This window comes from Acartia tonsa, chromosome 9 (genome assembly GCF_053477335.1).
Source record: "Acartia tonsa isolate MP-2025a chromosome 9, ASM5347733v1, whole genome shotgun sequence".
Taxonomy (NCBI): domain Eukaryota; kingdom Metazoa; phylum Arthropoda; class Copepoda; order Calanoida; family Acartiidae; genus Acartia; species Acartia tonsa.
Window position 1 is genome coordinate 9,021,603 of NC_137268.1, and position 20,316 is coordinate 9,041,918.

Below are 20,316 nucleotides of genomic sequence, written 5' to 3' on the forward strand. Positions count from 1 at the left end.
TTGTTTACATTTTTGCACTAATAACAATCATGTCAGTTTCACTTATTAACTTATTTTCAACACTAGCGGCTGTGCCCCTATCATCTAGGTGCTCTGTATCGCAAAAGATAGGAAATGGCAAAACATGGCCTAAAACCATCCCAAGACATAAATAAGGAAATAAATAACCTAAACCCATCCAGGGATATATTTGAAGATTCCTTGAAAAGAAGAACTAAATCGGTTCAGCGGTTAGTGAGATCCTTTGTTACATAGAAAAAAAGCTTTTTACTTTATATAATAGGATAGATTTAACAAGGATATCAACATCCATAAGTAGCAAAGCTCAAAGCTCAAATTTCAAAGATAGAGAATATGGACAAGGAGATTCAAAATGCACTTGATAAAAAAACAGATTTATTAAAAAAACATCACGAAACCTTTCTAATGTATTTTTTCAAAATATATATTTTGTAGCATGACTGACAGACCGTTGGATAAAGTAAATTACAAACTGGCTGCTTATAAGTATAGAAAATCTTTACACAAAAAATTAGCCTACTCTCCTAAATAGCAGCTGATAAAATCACATTTACGCCATTGCGTCACGGAATGACTGACGGACGGAAAGACAACGTGACTTAAGGAAAAGCTTCGCTTCTAACTATCAGAATCATATCTTTTCACCAATTATTTTAATCTACAGAAGTGGTATTTTTTGTTATAATTTGATAGACAACTGCAAGTTAATTATACATCACAAAATATACTAAATCTTAAATTGATGATTTATAATATTTTTCATAAGCCACATAAAAAAAGTTATTTTCAAATAAATATTATACATCAGACATGTTTACAATCACAAAACACAGAAGCTCATTTGCAGTACGGCTTCGGAACCGATTAATTTCCGCTGGATTAGAACCTGTTCATAGCCATACTGAAAAAATCATTTATGGCATCGTATTACAGATGATTTTGCGTGAATAATAAAATAAAAATCATAAAACTAATTCCAGTCTTGTTAGCCCCGACGGGTTTAATCTTAAAACTTTTCATTTTAATATCCGCGTAAAACTGTCTATAATACGACGCGATAGATAACATTTCCATTTCTTACTCAAAGTCATTGTTCTCCCTCTCTGCTCTATTTTCCCAATATTTTCTAACTGCTTCGTACAAAAACATATTTTTCTTAATCGATAAAATTAAATAAATATCTATTATTGAGGAAAATTAACTTAAGGCACGTGGATTTTGTGTTGATGTCCAATTTGTGATGGTAAAGATCACATTTTCAGACAAATGATTGCAAGCATAAGTTACAATAATACAGTCAAACATTTATATTTTTGTATAAGAATAGATTTAGATAAGACACAATTGGGCAACATTAAAATAGTCATGATGTTATTTTTATGAAAACAAGACAGACACCCAAGTTGCATATTAATGTACTTCAAATGGGGCTCACTAAATTGAAGTTCAAATGCATTTCGCGCCTCTTAATGGTCAGCCAAACTTAGCCGCAGTCGGTCTTAGGTGCACTCAACCACTCCTGTCAAATTTGAATCAAGCCACTCTATGTGACTGGACGCGGCGGTCAAACCTTGATATTTATATAATTATGGCGTGTAAAATGTCCATTTTTAAAAGCGAAGCTTTTCTATAATTAGGGTCGATCCGTCTGTCCCTTCGGAATGGTTATCTTTTTTCTTTAATCTAGGTATGTTAGAATTGTCCTATTGATTTCAATGTCCGTACGTCCACATTAAACATGTTGATTTAAAAAAACTTTTTTAACAACAAATTTTGATGTGATCTAATTATCCGATTATTCTGATTTTTGGAATACTGATTCCTCTAATAACAAAATTTAATCTTATAAGCGTAGCATCTCTATAATTAAGTCCTAAAAATGAAAGTAGGTCCTTAAACAATATCCTGTATTCGAGCAGTTTTTTTTCAACTTTACTAACAATTTTTTTTGACTTATGTATATTAAATTCTGATTTTTCAGTTCTGATACTCTGCAAGTGTTAATGTTCATTAGTCCTACCGTTTCAGAGCTTCGCTTTTATGGATATTGTCATCCTTGTTAAACATCAGATATGATAAGGGTTTAATTAATTATAGATACACTTCTAATATTGACTGTGGCTAAGGGTTGTTGCGGCTAATAGTGGCTTAGGCTGAATAAACTTTGGGTAGCTGTGGCTACTGATGGCTAAATTAAGATTTGGTTGCTACTGCTAAGTCTTATTAGGTCTTATGTTAGCTGCGCTGCTGAATGCAGCTGCGGTAGAGGCTGAAGCTGCCGAGTTCAAATTTTTTATGATTTGTAGGTGTAGTAGAAACTAGCGGCTGTTCCCCTAGCATCTAGGAGCTATGTATTTGAAGGATTAAGGAAAGTAGAAAAATAGCCTAAAACCATCCAGAGGCCTATAAGAAGATTCCATAAATTTGCGAACCCAATCGATTCACTAGTCAAAAAAACCTTACTACTTTATAAAATAGAATGTAAATGTAGGTGCCGTAATTAAATAAAAAAATGATTAAAAACAACATATTGTCAAATAAAAAATCGCTGACTTATTTCAACTGCTTTATCACAACTCTATACTAAAATAACAATAAAACTATAATGTATAAAGTTAAATTAAGGGAAATAAAAATTTCTTATCAAAAGTGTAATAAAATGCGCGCAGGATTAAGAATAACTTTTGACTTTAATATTATTATATTAAGCAATCCTTACAATAAAGTAACAAGATGTCTATCTTTCTGTACCGAAGGATCTCGCTAACCACTGAACCGACATGGATAACTTTTACAGGGTATCTTCTCATGGGTCCTGGGAAGATTTATAATTATTTGGGGGAGGGTATCACCACCCTCATAAGAGAAATCGCCCCTGGAAATAAATCATCTAAACAAAATTAGTTTTTTTTTTATATCTTTTCACAATTTAAATGTAAAGTGGAGAGTCGACCTACCATCCAATCCTAAAGTGTTCCTAGTGGCTTCTAGAGTGTAATTGCTAGTTGTAAATAATTTAAAAGGATCAACAAATAAAGAAATATACAAAATTAAATAATTAAGAAATAAATAAAAGTAGGTATTGCCAATAAATCACTGAATATGACCCTGTTTTAATTATGGCTTACATAATTAATTTAGTATATTTCACTGAATTGCAATAAAAGTAAAATAAACTGACAGATAATAAAATTTACAATCACTTGTTTATGTTAGCACAGCTACTCTATAACTATGGTATGTTCATGTTACTTTTACCTCTACGAGCAGCTTCCACATTCAAAACGAAATGTGAAATTTTTTTTTCTCACATCGTCCTAAATTTTATTTTACCTTTACACCCCTGGCTTTAGAGGTGTGCAGAGATAAAGCAAACCCTTGTCAAGGGGGCGTAGAAAGGCACGGGTAGATTTTCTAACAATAAATTCTACAAAAAATCACAAAACCTTCTTAATTTTTCTACAAGATTACGAAACCTGTTAAAGTGTTTCATTTAACTGAAGAGGGGTGGGTAAGAAGGGGAGGACAAGGGGAAGGGGGTTGTAGAGAAATTTTCCATTAGAATTGTTTGTCAGGATATCATTCCCTTGTCCCTGGTAGAAAGGTTTTGCCATGGAGGTGGATACATTTTGCACCTCTCTAGTAGAAATTCATTTCTAATTTCACAGTACTAAAGGGTGTTTAAAAAAAAACCAATCGCTCACAATCTAAACCACCATAGGTACTTCAAATCTTGGAGAAAGACCCCATTATGTTTAGAGTTTTTGATGGGGCATGTAAAAACCTTTCTTTAGACACCTAAAACAGGTTTCTACCGCAATCCTAGCCAATTTGGGATAAAAAAGACTGTTTCGGTACAACGGCATTTGGCTGGCCATTTACCAGATCTTTACGTACAAACGTACGAAACCTGCTACTTCCCACAAGAATCAAAACCAGCATAGTTACTAATACAATTTATTGTATGAAAACGGTCATGCTGAAATAGAAAATAACAAAATTAATAATCAAATATTAAAATGTTAAATACATTATAAGAAATAAATCTTGTAAAAGAAAATAAGTCTTTTTTATTTGGGAACAATCGTCTTTTCCTTATAAAAGGTTGCGTGACTTCGAAATTATGTTTCAAAATGTATAAAAGAAGCTAGGGTTATATTTTGCTTAAAATCAATCAAAACTGGATGCGAGTTTGAAATTTATAGATAAAATCATCATAGACTACTATTAAAATATTCTGGTACAAAAATAAATTAATTACTTGGTCTAATTTTAATGAAAATGAGAAGATTAATTTGCCGTCTTTAAGAAATTCACTCCACTCTATTATAAATGCTTAAAGAAAGAATTCTTACCGAGGTCATTGAACTTGTCAAGCCGGGAAGCACTCAAAGGTATTTTTCAGTACGGATAACACCACATTTTTGACTATACATGGTTTTTTATCACACAGATATTCCGCACATCTTGAAAGAAAGATTAAAGATGGCCACGCTAGCTTTGTTTTGTTTGGTCACGCAAGCGTTGTTTTGAATGCCGTGTTCAATTATGAGCTTTATTTAAAAATAGGCGCTTTCTAAACTGCCAATAATGATAAGGAAAACAAAAGGATAAAGGTTCGAGTTCACAAACGCATCACACTATTATACTTCCAATACAAAGACAGACCCATCCAACATTGAGGCATGGCGGCTCTGTTTAAATCTAGTTCTTGATGTTTGTCAGGTCTTTCTTTTTTATGCCAAATTCGCTAGGATTATGTTAGAAACCTTGTTAAGGTGTCTAGAGAAAGGTCTTTACATGCCCTATCAAAAACCCCACACATTATAGGGTCTATCTACAAGATTTCAAGTACTTAAGACGGTTTGTTCTTTTTTTTTAGAGAGACAAATTTGTCTTAATTTATTATAAAATATGCACTTTTGAGGTTGAGTAAATTTAAAATTCAATATTGTTTTATTATTGTCATTGCTTGGGCATGAATTGTATTATTTTTTATTAGTTTTGGACCAAAACTGTAATGTTTATATTGAAAAAAGTAAAGCGATTGGTTTTTTTTAAAACACCCTTTATGCATCATACGTTGCCATAAAAAAAAATTAATTCATAGTTTTTAAAGAATCATCTACTAGCTACATAATTGTCCTTGTTTCATTGCAATTTGTTTCAGTTTTTGTTTCGTTTTAAAACAAAAAACCATTATCGTACATCATAGGTCTGAAAAAATTATAAATTACAGTTGTGACCTTATTTTTAAAGGATTTATTTAAATTATAATATGATAAATATATCTAGAAATAAAACAGGGATGATTATTTGCAGAGAATTATAAGATACCTTTATTTATTTCCCCCAATATTTCATTCTTATAAAAAAAACCTTGGAGACTTTTATAAATCTTATTTTATGCAAACTTGAATATTCATATTGTTTGCATTCTGATAGATACAAATATAGGAGAAATTTAATTGATGATTAGAGTAAAATTAAATATAAATTACATTTGATAAAATTATGCAAATCTTTCAGAGCTCGTCAGCCGCGTGTAAGCCTCAGTGAAATTTTCATATTATCATTTTAAAATTTAGCTGGATGTCTAAACATATGCCCAAACAGACAATCCATTTTTTGCATTTTTTTTTGCACACAAGCTGGTTTATATCAGAGGCCAATTTCAGGATAATGCACGGCTGCCGAGCCCTGAAATTACTTCCTTGTCAGATGTGCGGAAACTGAATTGCCTATTTCTTCACTAATTCACTAAGTTGTACAGCAGATAACTGAACACAGTAATAGTGTCTGACTGATTATGACGTAACAAAAAAATTAGCCAATGAGAGGCCACTATAAATTTTACCATTGGTCAATAACGGCCTCTCATTGGCTAATTTTTTTTTTGTTACGTCATAATCAGTCAGACACTATTACTGTGTTCCAGATAACTCAATTATTGCAAACGCTATTTTCAACTTTTCCGGTCAAACGGAAAAACGAAATAATGTATAAACATTTATACATTATACATTCAAAATTTTAATTTTTTTTGGAAGTTTGAAGCTTTTTTTAGCTAGTAGTAAATATTGAGATAGGACGCAGAGGCTAGGTACACTTTCGGAAACTAAAATTCAGTACATCCCTTGTCATGAAAATAAAAAAAGAGGGGGGTTACTGGTTAACAATTTATTTCGCTGGAAAGCACTGAACTATCACAGAAAAAAAACTAAGTGATTTAAGAAATAATATTTGTAAAAAAGATAATTAGTGCCCCATTTGCAAATTATCTGTTGAGCTGGTAAAACTTTATGAAGTCCATACAAAACAGCAAATTTTAAAATCTATAATTATTTTTGTATTAAAATTCTCAAAGTTAGGCCTTTTTTGAGATAGCGAGGACCCTAAGGAGCACCCAATTAAAATTTTTTTTTTAGAAATAGAATCGCTTAATATTCCTAGATTTATTCCAAAAGTGCTTAAAAGTTTCATCATATGTATCAGGGAGTAAGGGAGGGGACAATGGATCGAATATTCAATTTTTAGGAGTCTCAGACTTTGGGTACTGGCTAAAGGGAATGTGCAAGAATTTAGCAGTTTCTGACTGACTTTGGGTACTAGGGCACCAAATGCCGCTACTCGTGTGTTAGTTTTGAATATTGCAGTCAAGTATCAATAAACTTGATTTGTTATAAGATGGCTGGTTTTAACAATTTTTTTTCTCTCCAGATAATATCATTTCATAGATAAAAACTTTATTGTGATACTTGTTTAATAAACACTCCTAAGAATGCAATTAAATTTTGGGTTATGGGGCTATGGGTTGAATGGGTTCCAGGGAGATTTTTCTAGTTATTAATTACAGAATTTTCAAATGAATGCTTTTTTCTTGAAACTTTTTTTCTTATTCTATTGTTTTCTGTATTGTTTTAACTCTCCCTTTAAAATTTCCTCCATATTTTCTGGATTAATCTGGATTTCATAGTCTTTCACCAAAAACTCTTAAAATTAATTAATTGCCCATTGTCCCCTCCCTTACTCCCTGATATGTATACAGTATACAAACGCATGGTAAGTTTTATTTCTTCTCAAAAAATGTTATTTTGGTAGGTTTATAGAAACACTAAAGTTATAATTGAACAATTAAGGACACCTGCGGAAACAAAATTATGTACAAACTTTTTTTTTTACTATTTGAGTAGGCGATATCAGGGATCTAAAGGGATAAGACAATGACCGATAAATTGATATAAATCCCTAATAGTTTTACATAAGATTGCCCCGTGTATACGTTACAATATTCGTCAAAATTCCCTAAAGTTGTTAAGACAACTAGTAGGAAAACGCTATCACAAAACTTTGGGGATTAGAGTTATTAACAGCCCAATGTCCCCCTCTCTCCCTGAATTGATATTAATGTTAATTTTTTAAGTGGATATTTGTTATTTAATTTACAATTTAGGAAAAATTATTTGTAGCATGGAACTAAAGACAGTTTTCCACGGAAAGTAAAGTAAAAAACTTTAGAATTAAATTTTTATGATTATTTTTCTTGGTAAATAGCCCATTATGTGGTGCGATGATTCTGTATTGACCTTACTATTCTTTTTTTTTTATTCTTAATATGTGATCATAATTTAATCTATAACATGCTACTTTTTATATTTAGTCAAATTTAAATTAAAAGTACAATAAAATAGACGTAAAAACCTTTTAATTATAAGTTTACATAATAAAAAGTTGAATATTATTTTTGCTGTATGTTTCTCGAAATCTTACATCCTAGATTCATTTGGTGATTTCCCACATTATTACATTCCTCAAAACAATGACCAAAAAAGCGCAGTTTCTAGGAGATTTTTAGTGCCAATAGAATCAAAAGAATAACAGTATACTTTAGTAAAGGCTTCTCTCCTTGTGTGTGTTATACACCACTTTAAATTAATTTTTAAAACGCGCGTAATGACGTAAAAACGCGCAAAGGTGCTAGGCCGAACAGTGGTTTCTTGTAACTTAAACTAGTTTCCAAAAGGCACAAAATTGTTGCTTTAGTCGTTTTGCAGACGCTATATGTGAATTTTGCTTGTGAAATTAATTGTAGTATTCAAAGTTGTGTTTCAATCAGTGATCTAAAGGGATAAGACTAATGCCGATAAATTGTAGTATATCCCCAATGATGATACATAAAATTATTATTTCTGTACATAACAATGAATGGTATAAAACGTTTGGACAATCAGCTTAATGAACCAATCAATTAAACTTAAATAAAAGCCCAAAATCGTTTAAGCCAATGAAAAAGAAAACGTTATTATATAACTTTGGGGACTAGTGTAATAAACAGACTAATATCCCCTCCCTCCCTGGTTTAAATAGTGATAAAATCAAGAAAAATATTTAAATTGTGATTTTCCTATTATTGAATAAACTAGTTTTTTTACCCTAGAATGTTTTGAAAGATTTTATTTGTTTGTTTATTGCAATATCTCTAAGACAGGTTGATCTATCCGCAAACTAATATACCTTAATTAAAGGGAGGAGAAAATAGCCTAAAACCAATTATGAAGCTAAATCAACAAATTATGTCATTACAATTCAAATCACCTATAATGACAATATTAAATTATTATGCAACAAATATATTTTCAAAGTCTTATAATGATCTCATAAATTGGTAAAAAGTTAAAATAGTTTCAATTAGAATGTTATTAAGATCAAAGGTTTTTTTCATGCTTAATCATGCTTAAGAACAATCACTCTGAACGCTATTCTTATAATGGCATTATTATCTAATGCAGATAATATTTCAGAAAAAGTATATCTATCTAAAAAAGATTTACATTAAATTACAAAAATGTCCCAATTAAATGAAGGCTTTTCGTCGACATCAAATGAGAATCAAAACTCAGCCCAAAATAACAGGCTTTCAGAATTTCAAAATCAAGTGAGAATTTAGATTTTTTCCCCCAGTATGGCTTCGAAACCGATTAAAATCCGCTGACTTAGAGTTGGTTTTAAGTCATTCTGAAAAATCATGTATCGGTTCGAATTAAAAGAATTATTCAAGTATTTTAAGTAGCTAAGCTACCCTAAAATGTCTGTCCGTCATTTATGTAATTTACTTTGTGCGACAGTCTGTCAATCAAGCTTCAAAAGAAAGTAATCGTTACAAAATTATCGCATATTATCTCTTTTTTTATGGCAACTGAACATGCGTTCTATCAGTCGGTTCTCCATCTATGTCTTTTTAGTTCTTCGCTTTTTATGAATGTTGTCATCCTTACATAATCCAGGGCTCTGCAGCCGCGCGTAAGTCGCGACTAAGCCTCGAATTTAAACCAGTTCAGTGGCTTTGATTTTTTAAAAGCGAAGCTTTTCTATAATTAGGGTCGGTCCGTACGTACGTCCGTCCGTCCGTACGCCCGTAACGGATAGCTTTTTTCGTTAATTTTGTAAATGAGTGGTTGCCATATTAAGGTCAGATTTCGGGCTGATTTTAAATATTTAAAAGGTTGATTTCCCTGAGGCTTACAGGCGGCTGACGCACAGCTTTCTACCCTTCTTGTACTATCAATGATAATAATTTTGTAGGTTGAAGAAGTAAAAGTAGAGGTGTCGAAAACAATTGTCCTAGCCAAGGAAAGAAATGGAAAGGTTGAAGAACTTGAACAGAGGTAGGAAGCAACCTTTGGTACTTTCCCTCAAAGTGTCAGTTGAGCACTGAAACCCCCGACTCTTATTTTAAAATTAAATAACTAAGGGGTATTGGTAGTTTTTATTCCTTAGCCTAACCACTGAGGGGAACCATGGACTTCCAGGGGGGGGGGGTAAAGTAGGGAATAACCCCCCCCCCCATTTAAAATTTACCCCTAGCCTGGGGTAACCACTTAGGAGGGGGTATTTACTCCCCCAATCAATTTGGATGGGGGGGGGGGGGAAATACCCCCCCCCAAAATAAAAAATCTCTAACAAAAAAAATTTTTGCGCGCTTCGCGTGCATTTTTAATACTAAATATTTAATAAAATTTAAATAATCCTTCCCAAAAATTTGCGGCGCGCGCCATTTTACACCCCCAAAAACGAATTACTCCCCCCCCCCAAAAAAAAAGCTTGGACGCCCCTGAGGGGAACCCCAACCCTGCGGGGTTTAATCTTTTTTACATATAAGGTCGAACTATCGCGCCTGTCCTCATCAATTTAGGCGTTTCAGAATTAATTGTCCTATCGATTTTAAAATTTGCATTATGATTCCCATAATAGTAAGGTCCAATTTAGAAAGCATAGCAACTCTATAATTGGTACCAGAAAGTCTGCACGTTCATTTAAAACATGCTGATTTTTTTACCTTTGCTTTTATTAATTATGGCATCCTTGTTTTTAGAATATTTAATCTTTATCAACAATTTTAGGGCTGAACATTTAACACAAAACGCAACACAATTTAAGGTAACAATAATAACATAAATCCTTTTAATAAAGTAACAGGATCTGTGTCTGTATGTGTTTATCAAAGGGTCTCCCTTTAACACCCCCCCCCCCCCTTTTTGACGTCTCTGATGATGTTTACAATATTTCATGGCATTAGTTAAGTGAAAATATAATGTCAAAATATTATTAGAAATCTATAGAAGATATTTATTATTATAAATATGATGTGAATCCTACCAATATGTTAGAATTATACTTATCTAGATATTATTGTGAAGCAAAGCTTAAATAAAGTTAATGCCAGTCTACAGTTTAAGTGTTTTGTAAAAATGAAAATGATTGGTTGGAGGGGGGGGGGGTGGGATTAGTTATCTGCGGGACCTACACCAGCAGTTGTCTAACCCAGCAGGGCTAACCTGTCCTATAGTAATAAACAAACCAAGAAAAACTTATCGTTCATTATTTTCAATCCTTTAATTCGGGGGGGGGGGGGGGGCGGGGGGTTGGGTTGCTAGACTTGAGGGAAACAGCCGCCAGACTTTTCAAAGCCGTCCAACTAGTCGTTCTTGTAAATATAAGGGGCTGTGATTCAACTAATTAGTTCCATTTAAAATTGCCATAAAACTTGTTTTGATGTTGCTGAAGGGAAGCGGGTAAAAAGAGGGAGAAATAAGGGAAGAGGGTTGTTCACTTAGAGTTGTTTTCTGAACCACATTCCCTAGTCCCCCCGGTAAATACAAGCAATCATAATTGTCAGTAAGTTACCTTTTATTGATTTTACTTCTAATAATATCATCATCCTCGTCTCGATATATAAGTTAGCATTTCATGTAATCTCACACATTGTATGACATGGCAAAACACAAAGTTTTTAACTAAATTTCAAGCTGAAATAGTTATATAACGTAGCGAATTATAGACAGTTTTCAACGGATATTAAAATAAAAAATAAAACAAAAGGCACGGGCTAAAAAACTGGTATTAATTTTATGATAATTATTTTGATATTTGTGGAAAATTGTCTGTAATATGATGCTATACATGATTTTTCAGTATGTGTCCAATTGATATAATGTTATTGCCCTTAAACCTAGTATTCTATATGTTTTTATTAACCGTCCCCAGATGTACACAAAAAACATCAAAGCATTTCATGTTTTAGCAAATAAAAATATATTATTAAAATAATTAAAAGCTTGTGCTGTTGTCATATCAACAAAAGACAAAAATTTTCATCTTATTTGGATATAAAAAATAGCTTTACCTTAAATAAATATCCACTATGGATTTATTCTTACTTGGATCTTACACCAGATTATCATGTACTCTAATAAAGTAAAAGTTGTAGCTGGATCCCCCCATCCCTTTACTTCAACCCCTCACCTTCTACCAGATGAACGAACTGACTAATAAATGGCAGTGGAAATAGCAACCTTAATTAACAACAATTTTTTTTTCCTGTCATAATATCCACGTACATTTTACATTTATGTATTTATACATCTTTAAATTTTATCACAAATAGTTAAAAAATTTGGGCTTGTTTTGGTATGATAGAAAAATAAGAAAATATCCTTTGTAATATATTATATATATATATTATTATCTCCTGCCTGCATTGATCCAAATAGGACACATTTTTCATTCAAACTTTTCTATATATCTTAGCTCCCCTATTTCAATTTCGATAGAATCTATTTAAAGTTTCTTGAAGTTTGAACGAAAAACACTGCTTTCCCTCAAAGTGCCTTTCGAGCATTGGAACCCCTCCCCCTTTATTTTAACAACTTTAATTAAATTATATTTCCTCTTTAATAAATAGCTTATCCTTAAGTTAAACCAAAAGAGCTAGAACTTCAATTTTGTTAATTTACATTTAATGCTTTGTTAAAGTCAAGAAAATACTGGATTTATGTTCATATTTAGTCTGTTTTAAGGTATAATATAAAAAGTAAATAGGCAGGGGAAAAATCGAAAATGCATAAATCAATTTTTAAATATGCTTTCTTCCTTCAGAAAATTGAATTAATGTTTAAAATATCATCTTGCATTAGTATATCAAGTAATATTCATACATAAAGTCTTTATTTGATCTTGTAACATGGTATTTTTTCGTAGATTTTCTTCCTTTTAAAACTTAACTAAAAAATAGCCTATTATCGTAAGTTGTGGAACAGGTACCATTATTATTATTTTTAAAATCTATGGGCAATTCTGCTTAGGAAAAGGGAAATAGCTATAAACCTTCCCAGTACGTATCTTAGTCCTATCCTTACAATGTCCACTGATATATACTACACACATATTTTTTTTTTTTTTATGGACATGTATGTCCTTGGTGATATAATAAAATGTAGGCTATTTATTGAATGTTGGGTTTAATCTATACATGTAGCAAAGTAATATATTTCTGGAAACCTTTATCTCAGGGGACGGCAGCCGTGAGTCAGCCGCCTGTAAGCCTTTTAATCAACCGTTTACAATTTTAAAAATCAGCTACAAGTCTAAACCTGTCCCAAAATTGGCAATTCCTCTTTTTAATAAAAATTAATGTAACCAAATGGACCTAAATTTGAGGCTTAGGCGCGTCTGACGCGCGGCTGCCAAGCCCTAAGTAATCTCATTTAGGATGGATGAAGCATTGTAGGTATATCCTTATCTAAAAGTAACAGGATCTGTGTATGTTTGTACCGAAGGATCTCGTAAACTGCTGAAACAATATGGCGCCCTTTACTGAATCTATAAGAAGCTTCACTGTAAAGGGGAACGATATCACTTCAGTGGTTAGCGAGATTCTTCGCTACACAGACTAACATCCTTTTACTTTTATATAAGGACTAGTGGCTACGTTAATAGAACCTCTAGGGGGCACTTTAACGTTAGCTAAACAAAATTAACGAGATTCCCCTAAAATGGCATAAAACCAGCCGGGACCAATAATTCTTTTTTATTTCAGCAAGGAACAGAAAAGTTGAAACGAAAGATGATTTGTAGAAATAATTTATATTGTAAATTAATTACAGTTTTAATTGTTGTACTAGCTATCATTGGCATTGTTGCACCTTTGCTCTACTTTTTTATTTGATACTTAATAGTTATTTTTCGCATAGTACTATAAACAGCTTTCCGCGGATATAGAATGTACCCGAGATACCCCGAGATGCCGAAGGCACGGGCTAAAAAACTGGTTTTAATCTTATGATTGTACATTTCTATATTCGTAGAAAACTGGATATAATCTGGTAAGCCGAGCGTACTCGGCCCACGGGGTAACGAGTTCGGATTCAACGGGCCCTAGCCTTTAAGTATTCTACCAAACAAACAAGCAGGATTCAATCATACAGAATTATATATTTAAACTGAATAATATTTACAAGTTATGTTTACTATATATATACAACAAAAATATAACAATGGTTAGGTTTGAAGGGGGTGTGGGGCGCTAGGGCTTAGCGCCCGACGGTAGACAGGCTGTGGGGGCAGCGGTGGTAAAAGGGGAGGCAGTGCCTCCCGATTATATAAGCGCATGATGGACTCGTGATAGTTGCATGTTCAAGTCCCCTCCCCACATTTAGGCAGGCTAGTTTGACCGCCGGGTGCGGGGTTAACAGCGGTCATGAGATGGATAGTGATATAATAGGATTAGTGCGGGGGGTTTGTTATCATAAGTCACAGCGAAGCAACTCTGTAATCGGCCTGTCCGTATGGGTGTCGTATTACCACAACCTCCCCTTCAAGGGTTGCGTGGCTCCTGAGCCACCAGGCCTTGAACCTGGGGATACGACAGCCGGCTCATGCGCCGGACAGGCAGTTCTTGGGGCACAGCTCGATGGAGGACAGCTCGGGCTACACAGGCTCCCCGGGACACTCGTTGCTCGGTCTGACTGTGGTTGGTAATCAGCATTGTCAGCTCCTGGTTGGCTTCTAGGCGTGGGTTGGCCACGGCCAGGCCTCGCCGCTGGAAGTTTTGCCTCGTCTGCAGGATCAGTTCTGTCGCGGCTGGTAGCTGGACACGGAGGCCTAGGCAGACTCTGGTGGTTCCTAAGGGTGGAATGGTGATGGCAAAGGGCGCATAGAATTCCATGGGGGCGCCTGCTTGATTCAGGTTGCTTGGCCTCCTAGCTCCTACCCGGATGGGGATGGCTGTCATCAGCAGGGGGCACATGGCTTCTTCTTCTTCTTCTGGGGCGGCTTCTTCCATCGCAGTGGCTGGCTCTTCTCCTACAGGCTCGCTGCTGGCTGGCAGGTTCTCCATGTCTGCGTCAGGGTTCCAGATGGCATCTCTGAGTGGCTCTGGAGCGGGCGGCGGCGGCGGTGGTTCGTTGGGCTGCTCCTGCAGGTTTTCCTCCACTGGGTCACGATCTTGGCCGCTAGGCTGTGGGGCGGCTGCGGCTGGCTGGTGCACTGGGAACTCTCCTGGGTTGCTAGCTGCGGGCGCCGCCGCTCCAACTGGCAGCTCGGTGGCATCCTCGTCGCCGTCCACGTCAACTTGGATGTCTTCTGGGATCTGGTGGGCAGTCACATCTCCAGTGTATTTGCGCAGTCGGCCTACATGCGCGGTAACTTCTGAGATCCTGGCTACTGGAGAGGCAGGTTTAATGACATAATGGACTTCTGTAGCTTTCCTCACTACTTTCCAGGGGCCAGTCCATCTCTTGGTAATCTTGGCTGCCTTTCCTGGCACCAGGCGAGGGGCCAGGTACCAGACCAAGTCTCCAACCTCATACTTGGCCGTGCCTTCGTAAGCTGCCGCGCTCCTCCTGATGGCTCCCTCCTCCTTCTGCTGGATGGCATCATAAACTGCATAGTAGCGCTGCAACAGAGCTTGGACGTTGGCTGGAACTGAAGCATATTCGGTCTCTGGCAGCCGTAGCACCATGTCCACCGGAAGTTTGGCCTCTCTCCCAAAGAAGGCCAGGAACGGGGTCACACCAGTGGATCTGCAGGCCTTGGTGTTGTAGGCAAAGGCGATGGCAGGCAGGTGTGGCTCCCAGTTGTTATCGTCTCTGTCTAGGAACAGGCGCATGCCTGTGTTGAGCGTCCTATGAAACCTCTCCACTCGGTTGGACTGCGGGTTGTAGGGTGGTGGATGTGTCAGGCCAATCTCGAGCCGGGAGGCCAGTTCCTGGAATACCTGGCCGGTAAATTCCATTCCATTGTCGGAATGGATCTTCAGGGGGCATCCGAACGTGGCCAGGTGGCGGTGCAACAGGGCTTCAGCCACCGTGAGGGTGCGCTTGTTGGGGATGGCGTAGAGGCTGACAAACCGGCTAAATCCATCTTGGCAGGTGAAGATGTAGCGGTTCCCAGCTGGGGTCTCTGGCAGTGGCCCCACCAGGTCGATGAATAGGACTTGCTGTGGATACCCCTGGCGGGAGGGCACGTGGATCCCCTGCTTCAGCCTCTCCTTGGTGACTTTCTGGACACACTCAGGGCAGGTTTGTACCATCAGGCGGACGTCACGGGCCAGGTTGGGCCACCAGAAGTGCATGGCAACGCGGGCGGTAGTTGCGTCCATCCCAAAGTGCCCAGCCATGGGGGTCCCATGGGCTAGAAAGAACGCGTCCTGCTGGAGGGCCGAAGGCAGCAGGTATCTTGTCCTCTCTCCTGTCAGAGTCTGGTCAGTGGTGGTGAGGCAGCCATGCTCGTCAAGCCCCAGGGCTGAGAAGCGGCTGGCGTACTGCTGCTCGTCTCGTTCCTTGCCACGCAGCTCAGCCTTGGTTGGGGCCTTGCCGTCAGCCACCCATTGGCGGACACGGAGCAGGAGGGGGTCCTGTGTCTGGGCTTCCAATACTCTAGCTGAATCCAGTCGGGCGGCAGGAGGCCGGCTAGCTGCGGCCTCCCCTAGCTGGCCCAGGTTGTGGATATACTCAGCCTGCTCTGCTAATTCTTCGGCGCTAGCCGTTGGCATGTTGGCATCTTCCCGGCGGCTGAGGGCGTCGGCGTTGGTATTCTGGGTGCCAGGCCTGTGGCAGACGGTAAAGTCTAAGGCCGCTAGCTCCTCCTGCCAGCGGGCCACCATCCCTGTGGATGTGTTCAGTGATTTCATCTGTAGCAGGGCAGAGGAATCGGTGTTGATCTGGAAGCTGCGGTAGGACAAGATGCCGTGGAATTTTCGGATCCCATAGATAATGGCGGCCATCTCTCCCTTCCAGGACGGGTAGCGCGTCTCAGGGTCGGTTGTCTTGCGCCCCACGGCGGCAATCAGCCTCTCCTTGCCCTCCTGGCATTGACTCAGTATGGCAGAGATGGCGCGGCTGCTGAAATCTGTGGTGAGTTGGAACACTGCTGGTAAATCAAACCTGGGCGGCGCTCGGATGGGGGCCTGGCGGAACTTGTCCTTGAGTTGCAGCAGCTGGGCTTCCATCTCAGGCGTCCAGGTTAGGGCCTTGGCTGTCTTCTGCCGATTCATCTCGTAGGTGAGGTCTGCATACTCTGGGATGAACAGGCGGTAGTATCCAAAGAAGCCCAGCAACGCCAGCAAATCCTTGGGGGTGCTAGGGGCTGGCCAGTCCAAGATGCGGTCAATATAGTCCTCTTGCATGGCTATCCCCTCCCGGCTGAGGGTGTGGCCCAGATAATCCACCTTGGACCGGAACAACTTGGTCTTGGCTGGCTTGAGGCGGATCCCTCCCCTGCGGTGGGCTTCCAAGACCTCTCGGAGCCTGGCCAGGTGGGCCCAGGTATCCTGATGGAAGGTCAGGACGTCGTCAAGGTATGACTGGAGGTTGGCTGTGCCTAGTGGGTTTAGGACCCCTGCAATAAACCTGGAATAGACAGACGGTGCCGTAGCCAGGCCAAAGGGCATCCTTTTCCATTGATACAAGCCCCTGGGGGTGGTGAAGGCTGTGCAGGGGCGGCTATCCTCAGACACACGGATGGTGTAGTATGCGGCCACCGCATCTAAAGCACTGTAGACACGGTGCCCGCCAGCTCGTTCCACCAATTGCTGGATCCTAGGCAGGGGGTAGCTGTCCAGCTCCAGACACTTGTTGAGGGCCCTGTAGTCGACGGCCCAGCGGGTGCTCCCGTCCTTCTTCTTGATGGGCACCAGGGGGCTGCTCCAGGCGGAGTCCGACGGCTCTATAACTCCTTCCTGTAGCCAGGTGTCCAGTTGTTTCTCCAGTTCAGCCTCTTGCCGCGGGTTCAGATCCCTAAATCTCTGGCGGATCGGCTGGGTCCCTGGTTTGAGGCGCAGCTGCAATTCAACCACATCTGTGCAGCCGGGGGTAGAATTGGAGAAGACGTCCCTGTACTCTGACAACGTAGTCCAGACCTCCTTCTTGAGCAAGGGGTCCTTGCGTAGGAACTCATTGTCTTCCATCTCCAGGGCCTCCCACAACTCTTGCATGTCTATAGGCTCAGCAGGTTCTTGGAACGAGTGGAGACGCGGGGGAGGCGTATCAGAGACCTCCAAAATGTCAGGTTTGACCAGCTCCCCTGCCACTGGGAGGCCAGCATCCAGCAAGAGGGGCACCTCCCCCTCATTGACCACCAGTACTCTAAACACAGTGGCAGAGCCAGGCCTGTGGGCATACAGGCCCTCTGGAATAACAAGGTCCTCCCCAAACCTCTGTTCTGGGGCAGCTAGTTGAATGGCATCCTTGGTGCGATGGCCTACTAGCTCAACAGGGACCGCCATAACCCCGCGGCCAGGCAGGACCACCCGCTTGGCTGTGCGGAGCTGGGGTGGTTGACCGTCAGTTGGAGTGACAGCGCTTAGCCTATACGTGGCTGGTGAGGGGTCAGCCTTGGCTCCGGGACCCACCGGCCGCGACTTGACGGGCTCGGCTTCTGGAGAGGCTGACGTGTCGGAGCCAGGCGTGGCTCCGGGGGCGTCCGGCCACGATTTGACGGGCTCGGCGCTGGGAGAGGCCAAAGTGCTGGGTCCAGCTTTGGCTCCGTGGGCGTCCGGCCGCGACTTGACGGGCACGGCGCCGGGAGAGGCTGGGGCCTGAGAGTTGAGTGTGGCTCCGGGTACATCAGACCGCGACTTGACGGGTCTGGACTCGGGCTTGGCTGGTGGACTGGCTGGAGGTCCCAGGTAGAGGGGGCCAGGTGGACACGGCTGGCCGTTGATAAAAATGTCGGAGGAGAAGATTGGTTCTGGAGGGCTGGCAATCTCAGGAAACGTTGTTGGCAGGCTCTCCCTTGGCACCTTGGGCACTGGGGGCAACCCCATGGCTAGCAGGTTAGCTCCCTTGTGTGCGTTGAGCTCAGCGTCCACCCAGTGTGTGCCTTTCTCAACCACACGCGGCTGCTCAGGCAGGGGGCCTGGCAGAGGCCCCTCATAGCTTAGCTCTCTCTCGGCTGTCTCCCGGTCAATGGGGACGCCACGGAGTGGGATAAACTCCCCACGCGCCCACAAGCAAGGTGGTTGCATGTCGAAACAGAGCCTAGTTCCGAACTCCTTGAGAAAATACCCTCCTAGGTTCAGAGGGTGTGAGAGATTTCGGACCACAGTCACGTGGTATAGATGGAGTATAAGAGTGTGTGAAACTGCCATATATAACTCTTTTAATTTTCCGATTACCTGGAGGGGCTGGCCTTCCTCATTAGCAGTCAGGATCTGGGTGTTGTCCGGAATCAACATGCGTTGCACGCCCATCGCGTGCATGAGGTGCTCAGAAATTACAGCAGACCCTGGTACACGGTTGCCAGAGTCAATCATGGCATCAACCTGTACATGCTGGGCAGGGTCAGGAGTAGGAAACCTCACCCTGATATGGCAGGGGAAGTGGAGGTCCTGCCCTTGAGACAAGGGGGCCTCTCGTTCGGCTGGGGTTGGCAGAAACTTTGGTGGTGGCCGCACCGCAGCTATGGTGGTATCGCTTACCATGGTGGCTTAGACTGTAGCTTCGAATCACTAGAGCTTATTAATTATCACTTGGTCAACAATTTTATATTTATCACTTGGTTGACATTTTATACACAATGATGTGTTGTTATCACTAGGAGCTCTAGGTGTGATTCTGGAAGCACTGGCAGCAGGGAATGTCCGTCCTGCAAGGTTCAGAGGGGTGACGGCGGTAGGGAATGACCCGTCCTACAGCGCCGCTGGTTCGAATCCCGAAAAATGGCGGCAGGGAATGGCCCGTCCTGCAGCGCCTCGGGTTCGAATCCTGGGAGGCAGCGGCAGGGAATGTCCCGTCCTGCCGTGCCTGTGGCTCAAAATCTGCTATCCGTCGCAGTGGTAGGGCTTACTTGTGTGCTGAAGCTTCGCAGCCACACATTGCCTTCTTAGGGAGACCAGCACACAGCTGTCTGTCTCGTAGGTTTGGCCTGGGTGTCCTGGGGCTTGTCCCAGCTACACTTGCCAATTTAGACTCAGTTTTGTAGCCGTCTGAGCTAAATTATCCGATTGCCGCGGCTGCGCACCTAGCGCTACTCCTACACGACACGGAAAAAGCGTCTTAACTGGCGCTTTTAGCAGGCTAAATCTGCTTGCCGTAGGCCAGAGGCCCACATATTGCGTTCAAAATGATGGAAGTTCGACCTAAAAAGGCCGTCTCACGGGTCAGTTGGCGGCTGATTGTCCCCTTACTTGCCAAAGGGTCCAATCAGAGGTAGAATAGGCTAGTTTCTGTAAGGCTCGATCTCACAGCTGACACCAAGTTCTGGTAAGCCGAGCGTACTCGGCCCACGGGGTAACGAGTTCGGATTCAACGGGCCCTAGCCTTTAAGTATTCTACCAAACAAACAAGCAGGATTCAATCATACAGAATTATATATTTAAACTGAATAATATTTACAAGTTATGTTTACTATATATATACAACAAAAATATAACAATGGTTAGGTTTGAAGGGGGTGTGGGGCGCTAGGGCTTAGCGCCCGACGGTAGACAGGCTGTGGGGGCAGCGGTGGTAAAAGGGG

General features: G+C 40.4%; 1 protein-coding gene across 2 annotated transcripts in view; it reads left to right on the forward strand.

The window, feature by feature from the left end:
• Window positions 1-13,531, forward strand: part of LOC145328169 (uncharacterized) — a 183,478-nt gene extending 169,947 nt beyond the window's left edge. The window contains exons 2-5 of one of the 2 annotated variants that reach the window (XM_080171758.1): window positions 8,821-8,956; window positions 9,604-9,686; window positions 10,422-10,458; window positions 13,397-13,531. In XM_080171758.1, coding sequence (XP_080027884.1) covers window positions 8,867-8,956; window positions 9,604-9,686; window positions 10,422-10,458; window positions 13,397-13,525 — 339 coding nt within the window. In that variant the 5' untranslated portion in view covers window positions 8,821-8,866 and the 3' untranslated portion in view covers window positions 13,526-13,531. The remainder of the gene's footprint in view (window positions 1-8,820; window positions 8,957-9,603; window positions 9,687-10,421; window positions 10,459-13,396) is intronic. The other variant, XM_080171759.1, reaches the window with a different exon arrangement.
• Window positions 13,532-20,316: the final 6,785 nt, after the last annotated feature.